The 24,447-nt window shown below is 41.2% G+C and overlaps 2 protein-coding genes across 3 annotated transcripts in view; both read right to left on the bottom strand.

Moving 5' to 3' along the window:
* Positions 1-13,912, bottom strand: part of LOC309704705 (carbonic anhydrase-related protein 10-like) — a 170,309-nt gene extending 156,397 nt beyond the window's left edge. The window contains exons 1-3 of the mRNA XM_082530098.1: positions 13,897-13,912; positions 12,992-13,500; positions 6,041-6,115 (exon numbers count right to left, since the gene is read on the bottom strand). Coding sequence (XP_082386224.1) covers positions 6,041-6,115; positions 12,992-13,052 — 136 coding nt within the window. The 5' untranslated portion in view covers positions 13,053-13,500; positions 13,897-13,912. The remainder of the gene's footprint in view (positions 1-6,040; positions 6,116-12,991; positions 13,501-13,896) is intronic.
* Positions 13,913-14,964: 1,052 nt separating this feature from the next.
* Positions 14,965-24,447, bottom strand: part of LOC309704689 (cytosolic phospholipase A2 gamma-like) — a 17,346-nt gene continuing 7,863 nt past the window's right edge. For both annotated transcript variants that reach the window (XM_082530059.1, XM_082530058.1), the window contains 6 exons: positions 24,095-24,241; positions 23,910-23,993; positions 22,608-22,762; positions 21,426-21,597; positions 15,373-15,541; positions 14,965-15,093 (listed from right to left, as the gene is read on the bottom strand). In XM_082530059.1, the coding sequence (XP_082386185.1) occupies positions 15,075-15,093; positions 15,373-15,541; positions 21,426-21,597; positions 22,608-22,762; positions 23,910-23,993; positions 24,095-24,241 (746 nt within the window). In that variant the 3' untranslated portion in view covers positions 14,965-15,074. The remainder of the gene's footprint in view (positions 15,094-15,372; positions 15,542-21,425; positions 21,598-22,607; positions 22,763-23,909; positions 23,994-24,094; positions 24,242-24,447) is intronic.

Genomic DNA, 24,447 nt, shown 5'->3' with positions numbered 1-24,447 from the left:
ATATGTGCCCCTAAGCAGTAAAAGGTAAATGTGTACACCATCTTCACTATATTTTAAGGTACCCCTGCACAGAGTTAGCAATTAGCTGGAGTACAGGAGTATTTGACAAAACAAAAGGTTATGCTATGAATTTTGTTGAGTGTGCAAAATGTGTCATTTTTTTGTTAACACGTTTAATGTAAAATCTTTAATTTGATACTTGCTAATGACTTTAGCTACAGTGCGTCTTCACTGCTACCACACAAATTACAGTATCAGTTGGATCATTAATTTACAGCACATTTTGGGTCATCTCTGTTTTCTGCATTGCTGTCATAGGTGAAAGTCTGCTCTGTTACTCTTTAGAAGAATAATCTTAAAACTGGTGATTTCAGTTTTTGTTCACGCTCAGACAGGCTGCTTGAGTCTGTTTGCTTTTAGCTTATTGCTAGTCTTCCACATTAAAGATGAAATACACCAAGACCAACATGGTGTTTTCTGTTACCATGACATTTTAGGTTAGTGTGACCTACAAAATATAACCTCTGTCTATTTTCCACATGTCCACTTAAATGTTCACTGAGGAAATGGCCTTATCAGCCATCGTCAACCACTGCGCACAGTCCAGGTTTCCTCTGGCTCTGAATGGCCCTCAAGATGTGAGCAAATTCAAGTGAATGACAGCAACATCTCTTGGCCACTCAGGCTAGAATGAAGACTGAGCTGCAGGGAACAAGCAAAAGGAGAGAAATGAGCAGGATAACAAAGAAAGAGATGGAGAGAAAAGGGTGGGTGACTGGGCCAGAATCTGGATATGCTGGAGAAAAGGAGACAGGAAAATAAGAGCAGAGGCAAACGAAAAGCAGACGAGTGGACCAGCCATAAGCATAGGGGAAACCAAGGAATGAAGGAGGAGGAGAGAAGCTGAAAGGGCAGAGGAGATGAGAGAGAATAAAGCCAAGGGGAGGGAGAAGATGAAAGGAGACAGGGAGACAACCAAACACAGATGTGATCAAATATATATAAGAAATGTACAACGAAAGGATGAACCTGGCGCCCCTTAGAGTCTGATGCAAGGAAAGAGAGATGGGGAGAGAAAGCATGAGAGAAAGTTGAAGCCTAAAGCTCACCGAATAACTAATGCAAATATCAAATTGACTGTTAAATTGTTAAATTGTTAAATTGTTAAATTGACTGCCCACTGCTTCACTGAGTGAATGGGTCAAATGCAGAGAAAAACAAGTAATTTCCCCATGGGGATCAATAAAGTATCCATTATTATTATTATTATTATTATTAAATGAGTTCATATTTTTAGGTTGATTCAGAAGCACATTGTAAAACATACCTTATCATTATATTAAAGTGAAATCTCATTGTTAGATCACTTTGAAACCTAGAAAAATTAGTTGTTCTAACTTGACGTCCTTTGAATTGAAAGCATAATTGCAATGCAAAGACACTGCGAGCAGCTTAAAGCCGTCTTTGTAATGACTGGTATAAAAGAAAGGAACGGCTGCAGCTGAAAATCCTTCAAACATAATTAGTTTTTCTCGGTTGGAATCAGTATAAGTGAAAATACAACAGCTTTACACAACTGGCCATATAAACCACTCAAGCATTACAGCAATATCAACTGTGATATTGGCTCCCTGTGTGAGGCCAGATCACCTTTGACTCCTTGGAGGCAGGAACTCTGAGGACTGTTTTGTCGTGCCATTGCAGCAGGTTCTTTGGATCCTGTGGGTTGTGGGGTGGATCATCCTTGTTATGCCACTTCTAAAGAAGGCTCAGTCAGCCTGTGCTGGGTCACGCACCTCGGGCTCTCTTTCATGTTTCTTGAGTCGCGCTTTAACAGTTTTTGCGGCATTTTGGTACATATCGTCTTGCTGGGAGAGGCTGCTGTTGCCATGGGTGTGTTTGTGTGTCCTTGGCTTGTAACTGTATTTATGTGGGTGGTAGGTGTCAAAGTAACTTACACGTGAATGCCAGGACCCAAGGTTTGCCAGCAGAACATTGCATTGTAACTGGTAGTCAGTATTTTTCTACTGCAAAAGTGCTTTAATGTTAAGATTGATTGGAACTGAACTACCAGAAACAGTGGCACTGTCAGCGGTTGGGTGGAGGCGAGGAAGAAGGAACCCAAACGCAGGACTCGCAGGTAGGTGACGATTTATTATAAGGAGTGGATGAACAGAACAAAGGGAGAAAATGGCTGGCTGGACGACTGACTGAAGCACTGACTGACTAACTGAACATACAGACGGAGAGACAACACCACAATAACATCAATGACAAGACATTGGACTGGTTGAACTGAGGGACATAAATACACAGGCTGAGTGATGAGAGATTAGAACCTGGTGAGTACACAGCTGAACATAATGACCTAATGATAAACGGGAAGAGGACGGAACATAATGCACATGGACCAAGGCTAACACAATAAAACAGGAGGTGAAGCAGACAGAAGATAAACAGTGAACATGAACTAAGAATACTGGGTCAAAGACCCAGAAACCCTGACAGGCACAAGTAGCATATTTCAAATCAAACCAAAAACTAGAACGCTTCAAAAATATTTTTAACTAGGCTAAACCACCAAAGAAATATCCAATCAGAATACTGCTTAATATTGTTAGAAGAAAGTAAAAGAAGATAATTTGTTACAGTTTATCATTATTTTTTTTCTCTGTAGTTTTTTCACACTAAAAACTACTTTTGGGTGCTTGGTTAGCAGATGTGCCTCACTTTTACCATAACCAGGTCTGAAAAGAACGCCTTGTACCACCAGTGCAATAATATACATCCTGGGAACGAGAACAGGCTCTTGCTTCTTTTTACTTCAAAAATCGATATAGGGTAATCAGTTTACTCAGGGCCATGTGAACATTTGCTTTTTGCTTTAACTTGGAGATCTAGCGGGCTGCGCCAGTTAACCAATCTCCAGCTTCGAATAAGTCACATCTGATGATTCATTAACTGTTCATTTTGACAGTCATTTCTAGCTTGGTGAGCCAAGTATGGATGCAAAAAATAAGTACCGTTTAAATTATGTGACATCTTGCTGGCGTTCCTGGTGGATATGAGATTATTTTCTCAGTATAGGTGCTGTTGGTTGAACCTGTGAAGTGAAGTGGAGGACCAGAGATACTTGTTGCCATATACGTCTGCCAAAGGCTCTCCGGTGTTGCATGGTTTCTGCGGTGCATACTGTATCTCGTGTTATATTTAGTTTTGTATTTTACGGTGCCAAAGAAATAGCTCATGAGCTAACCACAGTAGCAATGCCAGACTCCTTCCTCTCTGCCTCCTCTTATCTGTTATTCTGAAAATCTCAGTGTTTACGACAAAGTAGCCCAGTAGTTGGCTCATTTGTGCTCCCTACAAAATCTGGTGGAGCATCTCACAGTAATCTCGCTCTAGAGGCTATATGAATTTGTGTTTCTCTTTAGAGGTTGCAGACACTCATCTCAGTCCATTTTCCTTTTGAAAAACACCCACAGCTGTGTCCCTCTCTTATCTCAGCCTGTGTATCTCATGAGGGTGCAAAGGTGATCACAGCAAATACGCACAAGATGACAGTGAACTGAGTTTTGAATACCATTCCATTTTCTTTCTTTTTTTCTGCTGACTACATTCCCACTTTACTCTCCAAAAACAGCTTGAAGCAGGCATTTCTCCTGTGCTGGCACAGCACTCACACAAAGCAAGAAGAAAGGTGCCATGTGAAAGTAGATCGAGGGTGAAAAAGCAGTAGTCAAAGTCGGGCTACGCTCGCTGATGTGATGAGCCTACTGACAGTCTCAAATTTCCCAGAAGGCAATTCACACATGCACACACACACAATCACACTTCTTCATTTGGAATTATTTCAGTCTCATTCTAAAACAGGAGGCGCAGCATCTAAAAGCACGACTCTTGCACGAGCATGAAAGTACAACTCCAAATTAAACTCAGCTGATTTCAAAGTAATTATAAAATTATCCCAGCTCCTTCTACACGTGCAGAGGCACAGCGAGGAAGATCAGCTGCAGTGCCTCGGCAACTCCATTACCTTGGCTCGAGTTAATTAATTGCATGTGACAGGCAGAAGTATAAAGGTGAATGAATGTGCCCCTCATCTACATCATCTCCAAAGTCATTTACTAATACAGTCTGTGATCGCTGGCCCTGATGTCAACACGAAAAGAATGTTGATGTTGAAAGATACTGCAAAACCCTGCATCACGTTGAGTGATGAAATCTCTCCAGTAGCTACAGACAGCATCGACACCAGAGTGAAGAAGAAAAAAGGGAATGTATGACTACAAGGACAATAAGCTTCAAACCCCTTATTTCGGGGTCATGTTAGTAAAGCATTGGATCGTACATATAGGTGTGCTTTCCCTTTTCTCACGTTACAGAAAAAAAAATCACTTACTTGCATTAAGAACATTTGTACCAGAATCAAAGAAAAACCACCACATGGGGCTGCTTGAATCTTTTAAAAAGGACCTCAAATCAACACGCGACTCTTCATTATTATGCAGAACAACAACCAGCACATATTAAATTTCTTCAAGACCTTTTTTGTCATTATTGTTAATGACTATTCTGTTTGTTTATGATTTCCTTCTTTGACTATTGTGCAGTCAAACACAGGCAGCCCCTTTTCTTTGACTCTTTGCAGCGACAGTAAAGGCATTCATTAACTCATTATACATATTAAAGACACAGCAGGCTTCCGTCATGAATGCATAAAAATAAAAGTAACTGTAGATTTCAGTGTGTGCTTGTTTGTCGGAGTCAAAACTTAATAAATTGAGTGAACTCAGCACGTGCTATTCAGACAGAAAGACACGAAGCAAAAGGACTGCAGGAAGTGAAACGAAAGCCACTTGTTGCTGCTGAATTAGCCTTTCAGCTGTTTTTTAAAGAAAAAGCAAGTTATTGCTTATGTTAACAAAAAAAATAGTAAAAATGTAACTTACAAAAAAAGGCGCTCCTTCCTACCGAGGGTAAACTTGGAAAAAGATGTTGAAAACACAACTTTCCTCAAAACAATGTGAAGATATGGCTCAAAAATTGAAAAGTAAAAGGCTTTTAAGATCACCAAAAAGACATTTAGAAAAAGACAGCCCTTTTCATCCAAGTTTCTTTGAAAAGATAAAGGGCACACTTCCTCCTCAACAGCTCTACAGACTCCTCAGGCAAACAGCAGATTCAGCCAAAGACCTTCCTGTGATGTGACCTTGTTAAACACTACATCACAATGCTGTTGTAGCATGTGGGAACCATAAGTTGTGATTGTCCCGAGGCTTGTACAAATGAGCTCCCCGTTCAGCACACACTGAGCAGAACCACATCAGAATAAATGTACATATGCATTTAATATTTTAACAAATGCTGCTGAGTAACATTACCTTGTATAACTGGAGTGGATGTCTAACACCACCCCACAGCCAAAAAAGCTTGTTCTTTTAAAAGGAGGAAACATAAAATGTGTTTGTAATTTTATAAAAAATATAGTTAGGTGTCTAATTAAATGTAGCATTACTTTAGTAGCCCCCAAAGTCAAGCTTAGCATCAATCCTGGTGGATCAGCTGACACCTTTCTCCATATCCAATTGATAAATTTCATATATGGCCAACTTTTTGACCTGCTTTAGCTTGCCTATGATTACTCCACACTCCAACCCACTATGCAAACCACCACCACTCCAGTCTTTCATGCTTGGTTAGGCCCAGTCACACCGGTCTAGAGACCAGTCGGCAACTGTCTGGAAACCACCTGTAACCAGGGAAACGCCTATGGGTACATCACTGTTGCTAAGTTCTAAAGACTTTAATGAAGCCAAATTTTGATTGGGTCTAAAATGCAGTGTTAACAACACACATGCATGTGTGGTACACAAATATGCAACTTAATAATCAGCTTCATTTGTTAAATTCAAAGATTTTGAATTTTATTTAACAAACTATGATCCAAAAAATGAAACCCTTGTGTCAGTGACTAACATCTTTACACATTTGATCTGGTGTTGAACCATTGTATTTGACTTTGATGGAGATCATTTACCTGGAACAAAGCTCCCCTGGACAACATCCTTATATGCCCACCAACTGTCATCAAGCTTGGATGTAATAGGCTGAGCTGCAGGGAAAAAGAGAAGGAGACAACATTTTATAGCACTTTCACGCATCAATCCCACATCAGTTTGACTCTGCTTAACCTACAGACTGGAATGAAATAGGTTACGCAAACACTGTTAACGCCTCTGCAGCTGTAACACTGCAGACAATGACATGGACGTCACTACCTGACGCAACTCCCTTCTCCCTAAATAGTCCACAACTTTAGTAAATTTAGCACTACTATAAAAAAAAGTGTACCCCTTGTTTTGTACAAAATGATCTGTATAATATAGAATCTGAGGATAAAAAGATGGAGTAGTTAGTGCTGTTCCCTCGCAGCACGAAGGTCCTGTATTTGACTCCACCACCTGCATGTAGGGCTGTGCAATATGACCAAAATCTCATATCCCAATATAAGACATTTCTCATCCCGATAACGATATATATCACAAAATTGTGCTTTTTCTGTCAATTCTGTGAATCTCAGGCAACTCAACTTGTGTGAAGTGTTTTCAGCGGGACGTCGTGTACCTGGAGTCGAGTGTTTTGACCAATGTTTATATATTTTTAGATATAACCTGTAAAGGCCGCCATTTTCTTTGTGAGTATTTATTACACGGCGTGCTGCTGGTAAAAGCTTGTTCTAACGTTTGAGTCTAAGGTTTATTTTGAGCACCTGACGGCTCTTTTTTGCTTCTCATCCATAAACTCTATCCATACTCTTCTACAGGATTCTTGCATAGGTGGTAGAAGAGGTTTGTCATGTTTGAGTCTGTGGTGGGGATCAGTTTGCAGCAAAATTTGCATAGTACAGCTTTCTGGTCCATGTCAGACTTTTCATAATCAAACCATGTCCATGCTACAGAGGTAGCCCCTCGTTTAGGAATAAGGTCCTTGATTTGTTTTGACTGGTCCTTCTGTTTGGAGCTACCTGGTTCTGCCTCATCTTCACTGGCCATGCTGGTATTCTCTGTTCCTGCATCCACATAGTGACCCATCCAAACGATGAAAAATTATTGCCGTAAACAGTGTATTTTGCAACACCACGAAACAAACAATAGTGTATAATATGAAACGATAAATGTTTTCATTTCCTCATCCAATATATTTCATCATATCGCACAGCCCTACCTGCCTGGGTTCTCTCCAGGTACTCCGGCTTCCCCCCACAGTCCAAACACATGCAGTTAGTGGGGTTTGGTTAAAGGGTGATTCTAAATTGCCCATAGGTGTGAATGTGAGCGTGAATCTGTGTTGTTCCTACATCACATTGGCAGATTGTCCAGAGTGTACTCTGTCTAGGGCTGTGCGATATGGCCTAAAATCCATATCGCGATATAATCTGAAGCACATGCGGTAACGATATATATCGCGATATATTCTTTTCTTCTGTATAACGTATTTTCCACACTATAAGGCACACTTAAAATCCTTTAATTTTCTCAAAAATCGAGAGTGTGCCTTATGTATGAATTCTGGTTGTGCTTACTGACCTCGAACCGATTTTGGCGTGCAGAAATCTGTTAAAAAATGTTTTGATCGATTGTCACAGCATTACGGCTGCCGTAGTGAGGAACTTCGCGGAGTAATCTTGGTCCAAAACTCCGTCCGCTTCAGGTCCCAAATCAAACGAACACTGAGAGTTAAAAACAGTCTAAATTCTTTCATCTTTAATAAAATCATCAGCATTGCTGCTTTAGCAGGCGTAACAATTAAGTTTAACATCCATGCATCCATGAAAACAGAATTTATTAAATTTAACGGAGTTAGAAGTTAACAGGAAGTTAGCTCGCTAGTTTCCACCTAAACATGACATGCCATGTTCTGACTGAGAGATTTTTGAAACTAATTAAAACGTACAGCTCTGCTATCACTTCCAACATAAATGAAGACAGGAAACTAAACAGCAGTGGCATTTGCAGGGTTACTGAAGTTGGACTACCTGGTATATAATGTTGTGCTACGTGATTGCTAGCAACACAGCTATGTTAGCATAACATTAGCACAGTGAAGCTGGAGGATGAACGCCAACTTTTCTTCCACTCGATAAAAGTTAACGTGAGGGATTCTGGTCATTAGGGACAAATGTAATCGCATAGCAGGATGCTATACACGGGCCAAACGTCAGTCAGGAGAACAACTGAGATTATTCATCCACAATACGAGGTTAGTTATTAATATACTGCAACAACATGGGAATAGAGCAGCTGCGAGAGAATTCAACATTAATGAATCAATGTTACGGAAGTGGAGGAAGCGCCGTTTTTGGCTTTTCACCATATTTCAAAAGTGCTTCATCTCTTTGCTATGACTGTCGCCCGGCATAATTTGCAGATGATAATGGTTGGATGCTTCCGACCAAAACAGGCACAGCTTGATTACATCATCAACATGCGCTATCGCAATAGACCAGTATAGTCAAAATCTCTATTGTTGGCCAAATTTATATCGTTTCTATCGTATATCGTTTCTATCGCCCACCCCTAACTCTGTCTAATACTGAGAACTGAAGACATGAATGGGAAACAAACAGTGCAGAGAGACTACAGCAGCCCAGCGGAAGGTATCTAAGGCATAAACAGATGTAAGTGTTGCAGCAGAGGCTGATGAGAAACAGGAAAAACAGGAAAAATAGTAAGAAGTGAACTGCAGTTTTTTTGTTCATCCAATTCCCTGCATCACGAAAAAAGAAAATGTAGTATGGTCCCAGGATAAAAAAAAAAACTGGCTTCACTCTGGCCCTGGCTTCTGTCATTCGAAGAGAACTGCATCTGATCGTGCCGGCAATTATTTGGCGCCTATATGTATAACTTGGAAAACTAGAAATGCATTAATTGTAATTTTTAATTTTCTTGGCCAATCCTGGTTTCCTGTTTTGCTCCTGCCAATTCCAATTTTGGCTGATTTAGATCTTTCAAGAACTACAATCCACTGCTTACATAACTTTAAGATTTCGTTAACAGAATTTTCAATTCATGTACACAATAAAACAATGATTTCTATTGTTTTCTATGACTGCAACCAATTACAGTGACTATCAAGAAAATCTCACGAGTTAGTCCAGGTTACTGGAAAGGGCTTTTCATATAAATAACATCCAGTGGCAGTGAGAACACTATCCTTTGGTTTGAGTTTGTTTCTGTGCTACTTTAACTTTTTATTAGCTAGCTAGCTTTGGCACTCCATCCTCTTTTCCATTTTCCTCTTTTATCGCAGCAAAAATGCCAACGTTTGAGCCTTAAAATCACACTCCAAAGCAGGTTTTTGACATCATCGTAGCTGCCTCCATCTTTTATACTTTCTGTTTATTCATCTATCATAAGAATCGCATATTCTTCCTGTTTTAGTAAGGTCTCAGTCACACAGGTCTAGAGACCAGTCAGCCATTCCCAGCAACGTCTCCTCTCAAGAGAAAATTGTATATCAACCAGTTAGCCTTACCACTGAAATCAACACATTTCAAAAGGTGGAACTTTTAGTTTGGAGGCAAATGGTCTCCAGTTGCACTTTGTATCAGTCTTTTTCAAGTTTCACTACGACTCAGTGGTTAGTTACCGAACATTTGCAGATAAGTTGATGTCTTCCATGCAAACTGTGTAATCGCAATCGCAAGGTTTTCAGTGCACTACCTCTTTCCAAATGATTTCACCTAGCAACAGCAACCACTCTCCCAGAACCACTCACCAATTCCTCAGGGAAAACTCATTTTTCCCTAGCAACCACTGGTTGCCAGGCGGTCACTAACCGTTCCCTAGGCCTGTGTAGCTGTGCCCTGAAGAGTAGCTACCTCCAACATGTGTGCCAAAACTACTACATCTGTTCACTGGAAACACTGGCACCAGATTGATGTCCAGTCCCAGGTAGACAGCAAACAAGTTGGCCCAGCTGGGAACAGTGTTGTGTTCAATATTATTAAACTGGGAAACTGGGAATGCATACAGACAAAGTAAAAACTCAAATTATACTTTAAAGCTAATATTATAAACAGCACACATTTCTAACAAACTTAATGCTAGCAAACTGACATGTCCTAATCTAATGATCACATTAGGAGTAAAGGTGACAAACATGCTGCATAAACAAGTTGAAAGTAGTAGAACTTTGACAGTCTGGCAGAAGGTACAGCAAAAATAGCTGATATTTAAACTAGAGGGCTAAATGAAGAAAGCAGGTGCAGGTGTGCAAAGAGGGTGCAGTCAGCTGTTTGAAACACTGAGGATGTCTCGGGCACCTTCAATGTGCAATGTTTGGCTACAGTTAAATGGTATGTTTTAAAGTAAACATGAGAGACAGGTAGGGAAAGAAATAAGGGATTATGTCACCATGACAGATAAATGAACCAGAGTCCTGTAAGTGATTTGAGGAAATATAATAACTACAAGTACTAGAATTTCATTCATCCAAAACTCTTGAGACCAGCCTGCAATCACAACTCACATATATATATATATATATATATATATATATATATATATATATATATATATATATATATATATATATATATATATATAAGACGATAGATAGATAGATAGATAGATAGATAGATAGATAGATAGATAGGTGTGTGTGTGTGTGTGTGTGTGTGTGTGTGTGTGTGTGTGTGTGTGTGTGTGTGTGGAGAGAGAGATGTAATTAAGCTTTCAGTGTAAGTCAAACTGGAGATTTGCTTATGCATGATACATTTATTCCTATGGAAGTTGGTGGTGCACAATTCCTCACACCGTGTATTGTGTGTTTCTAGCCTCAGGCTACCTCTGACTGGGGATTTGCTCAGTTACCATCCAACTCAGCACGTTGTGATCAACCTACCTGGCAGCAGCAGCACAATTAAAACAGGGCTGCCAGGATGTGATGGCTACTTCAGAATAGCAGAACCAGGACACTGACATGTTACAAACGAATTGCAACATGTCAGAAACAGTCGATGCGAAGTCGATGCAGTTAACTACTGAGTAGGTGTGCTATCCTTTCCAAGGACGACTCACATTCCCCATTCTAATGACCTGCATGTCTGTGGACTGACAAACATATTCTTCAGATCTGAACACTGATGTAATAATTCTATTATATTACTACTAACTGGAATCCGATGCTGTAACTAATAATATTATTATTATTATTGAAAAGGTGTGCATACTTTCTTCAGGTAAAATGCTCGGGCCTGATTTTAGCACAAAATTGACTGCCCCTGACTGATTTCAGAATTCATTTCAAGCACAGTTGGATGCCTGATTAACTCCTGAAGCAGTCCCCTACTTTAAAGAACAAGTATCAGCCAGTACTGTCCCCTTGCACCAAAAACATATTATATTTATATTTTATAAATATAAATTATAAAGGTTTTTTCTGCTAGAACCAAGTGTATGCCACCACTACTCTGCACACATCTGTAAAGATGTCGACACAGAGAGCCGCAGCCAGTAGCTGTCTGCTAGGCCTCACCTTCATTAATCAGCAGGTACTCATACCTTGTATTTTGCATTTTAATTTAATTATCTGACAAATAATATGACCTAATGACCTATGACAGAGACCATTCAAGAAGTTTGTCTTTCCGCTTTGGTGATTTCATTTTCTTTGCATTTTTTAATCTGTAACTTAGCATTAATTAGCAGGTACATATGTCAGTTGCATCCATAAAGTTAACAGATACAGCTTGCTAACAACCCCGAATGTGGTCATTTGTCAATATGGAAGAAAAAAAAACATAGGAACAACCAAAATCCTATCATTCATGGTTTAAAATGCAGTTTCTAGGAACCAATGTGGCATCCACTGTTGATATACAGTCTACCGTTTTTCCACTTTTAAATGCAATCAGTCAATTAAAGCACCTTCCATGCAGGTTAGTTCAGTTACTTTACAGATGACTATTGAAGTGAGACACTAAATCACTACTACCTCTTTAAAACTGATCATTTGAGAGAAGAGTGAAATTAAAATATTTGACTCTGAGCCACCCGGTTAGCCCATTAACATGCATGGCTTACAACTCAAACGTTTCTCCTTTTTTGCCATGTTTTATCACAGTGTCTCCACCGAACTGGGTAATTTATACCCAGCCTAATTTGAAATGAAATGAAACATGAAACATGGGCAATGTGTGGAGTGGTACTGATCAGAATGGCCTTTATTGGGGAATTGACACTGTTGTTAGCCTATTCTTTGAGCATCTTTATAGTTTCATTCTGATTTGGAACTATTGTAATGAAGTTATGATACATTATAACGTGTTTATTTGCATTGTTTTTCTTTTGAAGCCTGCAAATCAATGTGAAAATATAATTATGACCAGGCCAGCCAGTCATGTTTTGTTAAGAATCTAAGGTTGGCTGCCTCGACACTGATGAGTAGGAAGGCTTGACTTGTGGGAATCTTGACTAAATGGGTGGTTACCCCTGCTGACAGCACCGCACAGTAGAGCTCTCTGACACATGGGCAGTGAAATTCATGAGCTATATATACTCACAGAGCCTTTGTAGTTTGGGTTCAGGCCACTGTGAGTAGCCTAATCTGAGCTACTACCTCTGTAAAGTGCACGTGTGTGTGTGTGTGTGTGTGTGTGTGTGTGTGTGTGTGTGTGTGTGTGTGTGTGTGGTTTTGATGAGAGTTCTGCAGCATGCATTTCATGGTCAGGCTCACACCAGCGTGCTGCCGTATGTCTCTGTGCGAAGAGCCTGTTGACTCATAAAACACACTCAAAGATGAGTAGGCGATGATTTACCTAATTGGCAGATTACTATAGGTCTTTTATCAGCAGCCTAAGTCACTATTATGTAACATTTCAGCAGAGTCTATCTTCTATCACACATGAATGTAATGTACCCATGCTCCCTTCTATTCCTCATTTGTTAAAAGCTGTGAAGGATGCTGGCTTCTTTCGCTTCCTTACCTGATGAAGTGCAGATGATATATGTTTGCAAAATCACAGCTATATCCCAAACGACATGCATTCTTCGTTTAATTCCTGCTCATTTTCTGATGCTGCTGCTGAGTCGCACTTGTAGATAACAACACGGCCAAACTTTAAGCATTTTCCCCCTCCTCTTCTTCTTTTGGAGCTCGTTATCCCCGTCTCGCTCCTCCCGTGGAGCGCCGTGATGGTTTCAAGCCTCGTAGGACAGATCCGTTCTCACAGCTTCGTCCTCCTTCGCTTTCCGGTTTGGTGTTCGGGCAACATTTCGGTCTTATATTTTTAACAAAATTATTTTTACCAGCGTTCGTCATACATTTATCTCTTAGTCAGTGTGTTCTGTCCTTATAAAATGTCAGCCGTGAAATCCGTTCATGATGCACGCTCCGCTTGTGTTTGGGGCGGGTGGGTGTCTGTGGCGCACCGCCCGCCTGCAGCAGATCAGCAAAACTTCACTGACGACGCAAAACGAACCGAGAGCGCACAATCTGACAGAGAAAGACGCACATTCAAGATAAAACTACATAACAGGGTTATGTCTGAAAAACCAGTGCTCTGTAAATAACTGCTTAAAGAAGGATCATTTAAAAAAATAAGCTGAAACATGTTTACTCTCACTGGCAAGCCGTGCAAAGTGCGTTAGAGCAGGTCCACATGGATAGATGAAGAAAACTTAAAAAACTAACAGAAACAATAACTTTCACATTGTTTTATTCCGACTTCCACGTTTAATAAGTCAAATTCCTGACTGACATGCTGCCACAATAACTGCTGACACTCACTGAGTTAGACCAAGATACAACAACATGCCACAAATCATCCAACTGGCTGCAGCGTGCTGTCTGTAGATGGCCTTGCTAGATGATACTTTTGGCTGTACTGACCTACATAAACACGCTCCGACTTTGTCCCGTGGAAGTTGTGCGACCTCTGGCGTTAGCTGTAAGTTACTATAACTAAACCCCGTCTCGATCCACGCCTTGCTCCTCTCATACAACAAACAACATGGCGACGGAGAAAAGGCTCAGCGTGTGGCTTCATAATAAAAGTTCGTTAATTGGCGTGATTTCAGGATGGAGCAGCGAAGGATTGAACCACCAAGTAGTTCATCATTTTTGGACTACAGCTTAGATAAGAGTTCATTCTCCTCAAACACATGGCAGGTTGTGAATTGTATAACTTAGAATTTATATTACGATTTCATTAAGTGTCACAAAACTGCCATCATGATATTGATATCATCAGTATCAGTGATCATACATGGGTAGCATGTATCAGTCACTTTTTACTAGCATATATTATTAAAAATGTAACATAGTGCACCAATAAATATTAACAAGAGCACTTTGAGAAGCAGGACAGTCTGGATTGCTAAGGTCAATTACCAGCTACAAGCCAGGGGGAAAACACACCAAGGTCAGAAAGATGTTCACATTATTATTTAAAACTTCTGTTAAAAAATAGCCACGTTTTTTGGTTTGTTTGTTGTTTATTTATAAAGGTTTTACACGAATGTGAACTTTGTTTCTCTCATGATAAATTATGTTAAACTAGTCAGCTAGTTATCACTGGGCTGATTTAAATACATGCATCTTTTATTAGGACTGTTCATTTCACAGGTTGTAGTTGTGGATGTGATGCATATAATTACTTGTGTAGCACAAACTGTTTGGCATTTTAATTATGTATGTTAAACTCAGTGATAGCACAGCCCAGCTCTTTGGAAGTCCCACTGTGGGGTTTTATTTGTTTTGGGGGGGTCACGTGCATACTTTAATGCATTTTAAGATGAACACAAGGATCTTGTGTTCTTCCTTCCAAATACTGATATGAATAAGAGCTGCTCCAGATAATGGTGTATAGTTGGAGTTGCTACAGCAGCAAAGGGCTGTTGCTGCTGTAGCATACACATTGCACATTGGTCAAAAATAAGACACATAACACACTGCCAGTACTTTAAATGATGATTTATATATGGGTTCTGTTTTCATGTAGCTTCAATATTATCATCAGTAGTATCATCATGAACCAAAGATTTACGCTGCCCGAACAAGAAACCGAGCTATGGTTCGCCAGCCTTCCTATAGAGGAGGAAAAAGGATGGTGTGTTAGCTTTTCTGTAAGTCACACATTTATCCATTTTCCATCCACATCTTTCTGTAATACACAGATATGACTTTTTTTAACTTCTGTTACAAATCAGCCTTCTCTACAGAGACATACAGTGACCTCATAGATGACGTGCTGAAAGATATGTGAGAATAGTGACCTACATTGACAGCAATGCAAGATTATGCCTATTTCTTTTACGTCTCACTCCGTCTCACTTGACACTCCGTCGCACTCGAAGCTATCCCTACCACTTATTATGTCTGCGGAGAGCAGCTTTGTTTATCTCCTTCAGCAGAGTTTCCTTGTTGTTCTTCACATTTTCTTTCGCCGTCTCCAACACAAACTTGATTTTTTCCTGGCTGAAGGGACGCTGGAAGGTGGAGAACTCATCCATCTTTGCTTTGAACTCCTCTGCATCTATCAAAAAAGCAGTAAAGTGCCTCAATCACCTATTCTGTTTATCACAATAAGCTTCAGTTTGCAGCACTATGTAGGTTCCTCATCCTTTTAGACCTTTTGGACCTCTTTGGCAACAAGAAATAGCAAATAAAGCTATATATTTTTTAGATATCTTTTTTTTATTTTTTTATTTGCCTGTCCCGTTTGGCTTTTTGGCATCAGAATTATTGTCTAAAGGCTAAGAAAGATGCCCAACGGATTTACTTTACCAAATAGACCATCCCAGCCTTGCTGTAATGGTCTATTTGATTCACCTTTTATTGTTTATTTTATTTTATTTTCACTTGCTAAATACGGGACAGATTTGACTGGGGAAAAGAAAGGGGAGAAAGAAAGAGGGAAAGAAAAACAGCGGAGAAGAGGGACGGGGATAAAGGACAAAAAACAAAAACCAACAAAATAAGCAGACAAAAAATACATATATCAATCACCTGGATCACCTGTTGAGAAAGAAAAAAGAGAAAACAAGCAGAAGAAAAAAGAAAAGAGCAACATAATAAACAACATCACGATGATCTATGTGAATATAACAGTAAATACTAAATATTAAACATTATTGTGGAGCACATAAGGTCGACAGCGCACAGTGTACTTTGAGGTAGCTGCCAAAAAGGGTGTAGTTTGTGTGTGTGAGCACCCGTGTGTACACCTGTGAGCATGAGCGTGCTTCTTTTTAAAAGGTTCCTTCATGTAATGATCTGCTAGAGGGTGTGGAGGAGCCTCAGCCCCGTCCTCCAGGGCATGAAGCAGGTATGGAGGAGATCAAAACTCAGGACATCCAGAGGCCCTCAGAACACAAGAGACCAAGGAAGACCAACAGAGGGGCAGCCGCGCCACTGTCCCAGAAAGAGCTGAGGAGAGTCCCAGATGAGGGCTCACTCAGCAGCCGCGGAGCAGAAGCCAGGGGGGTTGCAGTGACGCGCCCGTGAGCTCCGCCGGCAGCCAGCTGTGCCTGAGTGACCGAGCCCCAGGCTGAGAGGCCGGGGGCACCCCACCCTCAAAGTGGCCCGAGCGAGCCCCAGGCTCCAGGCCCCGACAAGCAGCCACCAGGAGTGAGCTGGTGTGTACCTGGACGCCCATCCCCGGACACAAAGAACCACCAACGCCTGAGGGCGTCTGCCACTGGCAGGGGAAGTGGTGGGGGAGATAGGCCTCCATACCTTGGAGGGCCTGAGATGTCCCCAGAGAGGTGACGTCTGATACCCAACCTGACATATAGACACAGACAAACAGGCACACACAGATACAGACATCCATTCCCACCCTCATGCTCTCATATGCACTTACTCCACACTCAACCAACGTGGAGACAGACATAAAGAGACGCTGTACACACGATCACACTCCCAAAGCGTACTCTAAGCCCCAGGTCTAGGTACCTTTGCCCCTGGAGGGGGAAACTGCACCCAGACCCAGGTAGTGTTACCCTTTTCCCTGCGGTGGAGAGAAGCAGACTGCCCGACTCGGCAGCAGCAGGGAGGCCCCACATTCCAGACCCCAGTTGGACAGCCAACTCCTCCTCCCAGCCCCCCCGCCCGCCCGCTCCAGCAGGCCGCAGAGAACGGGGGGGTGTTGTCATGGTCCTGAGTCTGAGGACTCAGTGTTTTGTGTTTCTTTATGCTTTTGTTTATTCCGAGTGTGTATTCTGTTGTGATTTTGCCATTTGTTAGGTTTCTGTTCTTTGCCTGCCTGCTCCCACTTCTCTGTGTTCCCTCTGTCTGTCCATGGTGTTATTGTGTCTGCTCATGAGTCTGCCTGTCATGTTCAGTGTCCTGTCTGGTTCTCTGTCTGTTAATTTCCTGTTTTATTCTGAAGGTTCATGTCTGATGTGAGTGTGTTCAGTTTACATTTCCCCTGTCCCGTCAGCTCTGATTTCTCCCTGCTGTGTTGCCCTCCTGTCTCTTATCCCCTGATTACTGGTGTGTGTATTTAAGCCCTGTGTGTTCTCCTGCCTGTTGCCAGTTCGTCTGTATTACTCCATGTAAGTCCGCGCTTTTCTGCATTCATCTGTGTCTCTCTGCATTTTTGTATCCTCCGTCAGTCTGCGTCTCTCTGCCTTTCACCCCGTGTCCTGTGGATTTCTAGTTGCTCTTTAGTTTTCCCAGTTTAGGTTTCCGTTAGTTTGTCTCATTATTCGTTTTCTGTTCCTGCCACTGACACCTTGTAAATAAACTCCACTAATCTTTTCATACACTGCTTGCTCTTGGGTCCTTTTTCCAACTCCACACGGCTCGCCTCGGCAGCCGTGGCATGTGTGAAGACTCCAAACCTCCCTCCACCCGCTCATTGTAGTGTTGATGCATGTGTGTTCTAAGGTCCATTTAAAACCCAGGAGGGCATGGAGCTACCTGCCAGAGAGCAGCAGGTAAGTGCATAGCCCCTCCTGATAGCCCTCAATGTCTACATGTATTTAAAATTGAGAGGTGGGCAACGGCGCCAGGGGTGAGGTGTACACCCTGATGGTCTTTTGGATTCCATGTAGCGTGCCCACCCCCAAGATCCTATATGTATGTGTTATGAGAGTGTGAGTAATGGGAATGTCTAAGTTGTGGGATAAAATTGAGGCACAAGAAGCCAGAAGGGGACAGAGGGGGGTATGCCTCCCTTGCACCCTGGTGACACACCTTTACCCCAAGGCCCTGCATGTGTGGGTGATTGTGTTGGAGCGGGAAGAGGGAGGCAGCTGGAGTTAGGGAGGGAAGGAAGGGAGGGGCAAGTGACCCCTCCCTGGGGCCAGCTCCCCCACTGACCCCAGTAGGCACCCCCATACTCTGCAACCCGCCAGGGAAAGGGGGCCCAGGCCCATCCGGACCGGGGCCCAGTTCAGCAGCGCCGCCTGGCCCCACCTCGGAGAAAACTTCACCCACCCCGTCATCCACTCATCTTCCAGACGACACAAGACAATAGACGCCCAGGCTGAGATCTTCCTCCACCTCTCCTATATCTCCCCCTCCTGCAGAGAGAGTCCCTGAAGAGAGGAGACCTCCTGCAAGATGTAACAGCCTCCCCCATCAGTTGAAGAGCCCCCCAGATGGCTCAATGTACTGGCAGTCCCCTGCGCCAGGGCTGGGCCCCCATACACCCACCCGCCCACAACCCCAGCAACACACCAACCAGGACCCAAGCCCCCAAGGCCCAGCCAGGGCCCCAGCCCAGAGACGGAGCACCCCCAGAACCTCACGCCCATCCCGGACCCACCCAGGGGCAGCCAGGCTACCAGGTCAGTAACTCACGTCCGTCAGCACAGACCCTCCCCTAGCCCCGCTGCACGCAGCCACGAGGAAACCATCACCTAAGAGCCAACAGAGCCCTTAATAGGCCATGACCGCAACCCCGGATTGAGCCCTCCAAGGAAGATGCTCCTGGGTATCCCCCCGACGCCCCAAGCCTGTCCCTACCCCCACACCAATCACAGCAGTGAAGGTGGGACCAAACTATGACCACCCACCCCTGGTTAGAATTAAGATTATTTTTATTTTTCCAGTTCATGAGGACTGTTTTCTTGCCTATGCATAGGGCAGTGAAAACCATATGGGCTATATTCTTTTCTGTAGTGACATTATCTAAGCTGCCCAACAAACACACTAAAGGGAAGTTGGAATGTTAGATTTCAGACACTTTGATAAGTCTTCACATATCGTGGATATAATTGTCCGGTGAATTGGTTTGGCAGTGTGAGCAGTTGTTGGTAGACGTAAAGCCCATCTTGAACATCCGATGACCTGTATAGTGCACTCTATGTAGTATTTTGTATTGAATTAATTGAAGACTGGGATTTCTAATTAGATGAAAGGTTTTTAAGCAAATCTGAGACCAGAAGTTTTGGTCTAAGTTAACTGATAAATCCGCTTCCCATTTTGCAATAGGAAGTGATATTGATTCATCTGTTTTAGAAAGCATTCTGTATATTTTGGAAAGTAATTTGGGGGTTTTAAGAGTAAGAAATTGAACCACACTTGGTGGTGTTTGTAGTTCAACTTGACCCGGTTTAAATTTCTTTTTTACTATGGATTTAATTTGTTGATATTCTAAAAATCTTTTCTTCTTGATCCTATATTGTGTAACTAGTCTGAAGCATTCATGTCGTTGGATGTTTGAGCTGATAAATGGTAGGTCTGAGATCTCTAGATTATTGCAAAGTGCTTGTTCTACATCTAGCCAAGGTTCATCTAAGAGGGTATGTTTTAGCCATCCTGAGATAAACTGAAGCCTGTTGGCTAAGAAGTAGTGATGAAAGTTAGGTAGTTCTAGTCCTCCTTTATCCTTGGTCTTTTGTAGTGTTTTTAAGCTTATACGTGGGGGTTTATTTTTCCAAAGGAATTTGGACATGCATGAATCCAGAGATCTGAACCAATCTTGTGGCGGTTTAGTTGGGATCATTGAGAATAAATAATTTATTTTTGGTAAGACCGTCATTTTTATAGCGGCAACCCTTCCCATGAGTGATATGGGTAGACATTTCCATCTAGCCAGATCATCTTCTACCTTCTTTAAAAGTGGGATATGGTTTCATTTAGTCAGATCTGCAAGCTTGGGAGAAACATTAATACCTAAATATTTTATATTTCCCGATTGCAGTGGTGTAGAAGAGGAATTATGGAAGGAGCAATTAATCGGAAGGACTGTAGATTTTAACCAGTTAATTGAGTAATCTGATATTCTTGCAAAAGAGTTTATCAATTCAATCACCCCAGAGATATTGGTTTGTGAGTTATGGAGAAAGAGTAACACATCATCCGCATAAAGGCTGATTTTATGTTCCACGTTCTTGCATTTTATGCCCTTAATTACTGAATTCTGTCTAATTGCTGCTGCTAGTGGTTCAATAAAAATTGCAAACAGTGAAGGGGAGAGTGGGCATCCCTGCCTGGTGCCCCTCAAGAGACAGAAGCTGGAGGATGTCTGGTCATTTGTTCTGACACAAGCTGTTGGGGAGTTATATAATATTTTTAACCAGTTTATGAAAGAGGATCCAAAACCAAATTTGTTGCAAAGTTGCAAATAGAAATTTACTCTATCAAACGCTTTTTCTGCATCTAAAGAAAATATTGTAGTTTCAAGGTTTTTACTGTATGAGTAGTCTATCAAATTAAGTAATCTACGTGTATTTGTTGATGAGTGCCTACCTTTTATGAAACCAGTTTGATATTTTTTATATATCTTTAAAAGATGTTTGAGCTGAGTAAACGTGCTGAGTAAAGGTGCTGAAAATGGGTTTTTTTTTTTTTGTTTATGTTCAATGTGTTAGACTTGTACATAGTTGACCATATATGATTAAATAATGTTGAATCCTGGATATGGATTTGTAAGCAAGAAATTTGAAATAAGGGGGTAGGAACAAGAAAAGTGTAAACTTCATCCTACTCCTTTTCGAGCGCACGCATTCTGTAGACAGATATATACATGAAAACTTGATGATTTTTAAGTTTTGGTTTTGTTTTTTGTTTTTTTCTGTTGTTATTTCAATTATGTTTGCATGTTCGAAATAAAATGATATCTATCTATCTAAATTATCAGTAAAATGAGATACAAACTGCTAACACAGTTGCTCACCTTGAACCAAAATAAAGGTTATAAAAGGTTTTTTTTTCCTTGAATTTATGACCAGCACCATTTCTGCTGTTCCGGAATTCTCCCTTAGAGTGTGGTGTGTCTGTCTATGTTTTTACAAGTGTTTGAAAACTGTTTAGTCAGTTCAGTGTTTTTGTCTCTTTGTTGACAAGCTGCCATTTCAGTAATTCCTTTGTTCATGCTTAATACCTTTGGATACAACCTGACACCTTTTATTTTATGTCTGTAGCTCAGTTACAATGAAAGCACAGCTGCACATTTGGAAACAGACCTTTGCAGTTCCGTCTGTTGAAGAGCGGCATGTAGATGATTGTGGGCTCCTTCTCTTTCCCCTCCAGCACATAGCAGTCCTTCGGCCAGTCACTGTCCTCCAGGATCGTGTCATTTATCTCGGGGAAAGGCTTTTTCATCTCGGCCGCATAGTCTCGGGCAAGAGTCAGAGTCTGATAACAAAGCAGCAGTTGAACACAGTTTCAGACGCAGCACTAAGTACTATGTGGGCATCAAATAACACCCGAGGGATTGTGGCTGCTTTATTTTTTATCCCTCACCTTGAAACTTTCTAATAAGGCACACTTGAAACAGAATTTTGAAGTTTTAATTAGCGCCTTAATGGTTAACAAATTCTTTAAAGATTGTCAATAAGCTATTTCTCAGAACGAAAACAGTTCATTAGGACTTATCAAGAATTCTAATTGTCTACAAGGTCTCCCTCAGGTATTCCCATTACCCCACAGTCTATAGACATGCACATCAGATTAATTGGTGATTCTTAATTAATCAGTTAGCTGTAATTAGTTGTCCAACTCTTTGGTGATTTTTGAAAAATATTTTTGCATCTCTTTTGCATTTGAGCATAGCTTCTTTCATCACTGCTTCCTCTGCCTTTCCATTCAGGCCACACTGTGGTGCAAATTGGTCTTAGATGAAAGTATGGCCCAGCCTTAGTTTAAGGCTGATACACTTTGAAGATGAAATATTTGGGAACTAAATCATTGGCAGTAGTTTCTTCACAGTAAACATATCAATTAACAATGCATTTATTAAAAGAGGATAATTTAGGAAATTTATGTCCAAGTTTTGGTTTGGATGCTTTGCGGTTGATAAATGGTGTTTAAACGGTTAAAAATTTAATAAAATAAAAAAATAAAAAAATAAACTGTTTTCCCGTAATAAATGAAAGCATCATATATAAACTGCATTTGTATTTACTCGGGTTATCTTTGCCTAATATTGACATTTATGTGATAATTTGAAATATTTATTAAGAAATCAGGAAAGGGGGCAAATATCTTTCCACGCGGCCTTGTTCCACATGGCTGTGCACAGTTATGGCTGTTCAGTAAAGGGCTGGTTGCAGTATATGCAGCACGACACAGTTTCAGGAGAATATAAATATTTGTATTAAACTATAAAAATGATCGATTAGTTACACACACACATCTTACAGTACCTCAAACATATTTCCAGCACTATACTCCGGGGCTATGATCAGGTCAATGTCTCTCTTGTCTCCTAGAAATGAAGGGTACGGTACGTTGATCACCAGTCCAGCATCTATGAGCTGGAGTCTTTCGTTAGAGTAGAGGCAAGCTGGAACAGAGGACTCTGCCCAGAACCAGAGACAGAGAGAGAATCAGCTTTTCTTTCACTAGGTTTCTTCATTGCACTTGCAACCATTATGGATGTCACTGTGACCATTAACACTACAAGCTAACACAAAGCCGAGGGCTACAATCAATTTAAAATGACCAGTTAACCCAACTTCATGCATGTATTTGAACTGAAAAAAACCAAACATGTAAACTGAATTCTCAGTGAATTCAAACCCAGGGGTTTCTTCCTGTGATGCGACAGTGCTAGCAATCCATTTTCTTCTGCTTATCCAATTCAGAGTCCCTGGACACCTTCAGCTCTGTCACCCCCACCTCCTGTCTTTTGTTAGTGCCACTGTCTCCAACCCATACATCACTGCGACTCTCACCACCTTGTAGACCTTCCTTTTCATTCTTGTTTCTATCTCTGTGTCACAAATCACCACTGACACTCGTCTCCTCCCACTCCACTCTGCTAGCACATTCTTTTCCAGCTTGTCCTTCGTTGTTTTGTTGATTGATTCGTATGGCTGACCCCAGGTATTTATTTCACTACCTGTAATCATTGACTGAGCTTTAGATGTGTTTAACTGAATTTGGCTTGTCCAAACAGGCATTTGGGTTATCCAAGCTCCAGTGTACAGCTCTAACTACTTTTGTGAGGTGGTCATTCAGAGGTGGTCTGGGCTGCATACAGCCTCATTCATTTATTAGTAGGTATTCCAGCGTATCCTTGGTCACATTAAAGGACCACCTACTCAGCTGACATGTATGTCACTGGAAAAAGTGCAAAGTGGAAAGTGCAGTAGCTTCTGGACCAAGACAACCCATCAGACTAATTACAAATAAATAAATAAATAAATAAAACCCCAAAGTGAGTAACGCTTTTTAAGGTTGGAGGGCTTGATGGGAATTCAGGGTAATAGGTTGGTCTTGGTAGCCTCTTGAGCTTTGTAGATGTAGATAGATGCAGGTTTACAAAAGTGGACACTCTGGGAGTAGATGAATCCTAATGTCAGAATTTCTAATCTTAAGTGTCACGTATGTCCAATAGGAATAGTATCACTAGTAGTCCTTTTTCACTTTGCCATGATTTTGTGTGAGAAATGACTCATTCAGTGGGAATGGGTCATAATTGTTGCTTAAATTGTCTGACTCACCTTGGTATCGGTAAAGGAAGTTTCCAGTTGTTCCCCACTTCCATTCAGCAATCAGGGGAATTACTTGGTTTATTAGGAAAGAAACTGGGAGAAATACATTTACATGAATAGAGTACAATAAAAACTGTCTTTTCCTCTCCAACACTGACAAGAGTGTGTGCTTATCACCTATACTGTACACTGACCGTCTGTTTTGAAAGCTCCATCATCCAAACTTTGGCTCCACGTCTCAACTGCTGCCAGCAGCTCCTGACTCCACTGGTTAAAAAGAGTTTTTCTTTCCTCCATACTCTCTGCCTCCACAGACTCAGTCTTGCTATGATTTACCTTGTCTGGGAAAGATAAGAGTCTAATAGGTACTGCGGCATTTTCAGATAGACATTTGCTGCATGATTACGCCATTACAAAGAAATGTCATAAATCTTTCACGTTCAGTTCTATTTTCCAACTTTTTTTTTGGCCTGTAAATATCAGTAGCTACACTCTATTAATTCAGTTCAATTCAAATTTTTTATATCGTGCTAAATCACAACAACAG

The sequence above is a fragment of the Aulonocara stuartgranti genome (assembly GCF_965226115.1).
Source record: "Aulonocara stuartgranti genome assembly, chromosome: 4".
In the NCBI taxonomy this organism is placed as follows: domain Eukaryota; kingdom Metazoa; phylum Chordata; class Actinopteri; order Cichliformes; family Cichlidae; genus Aulonocara; species Aulonocara stuartgranti.
Note: the sequence above shows the minus strand (reverse complement) of the source record. Positions and strands in the feature narration are given on the sequence as shown.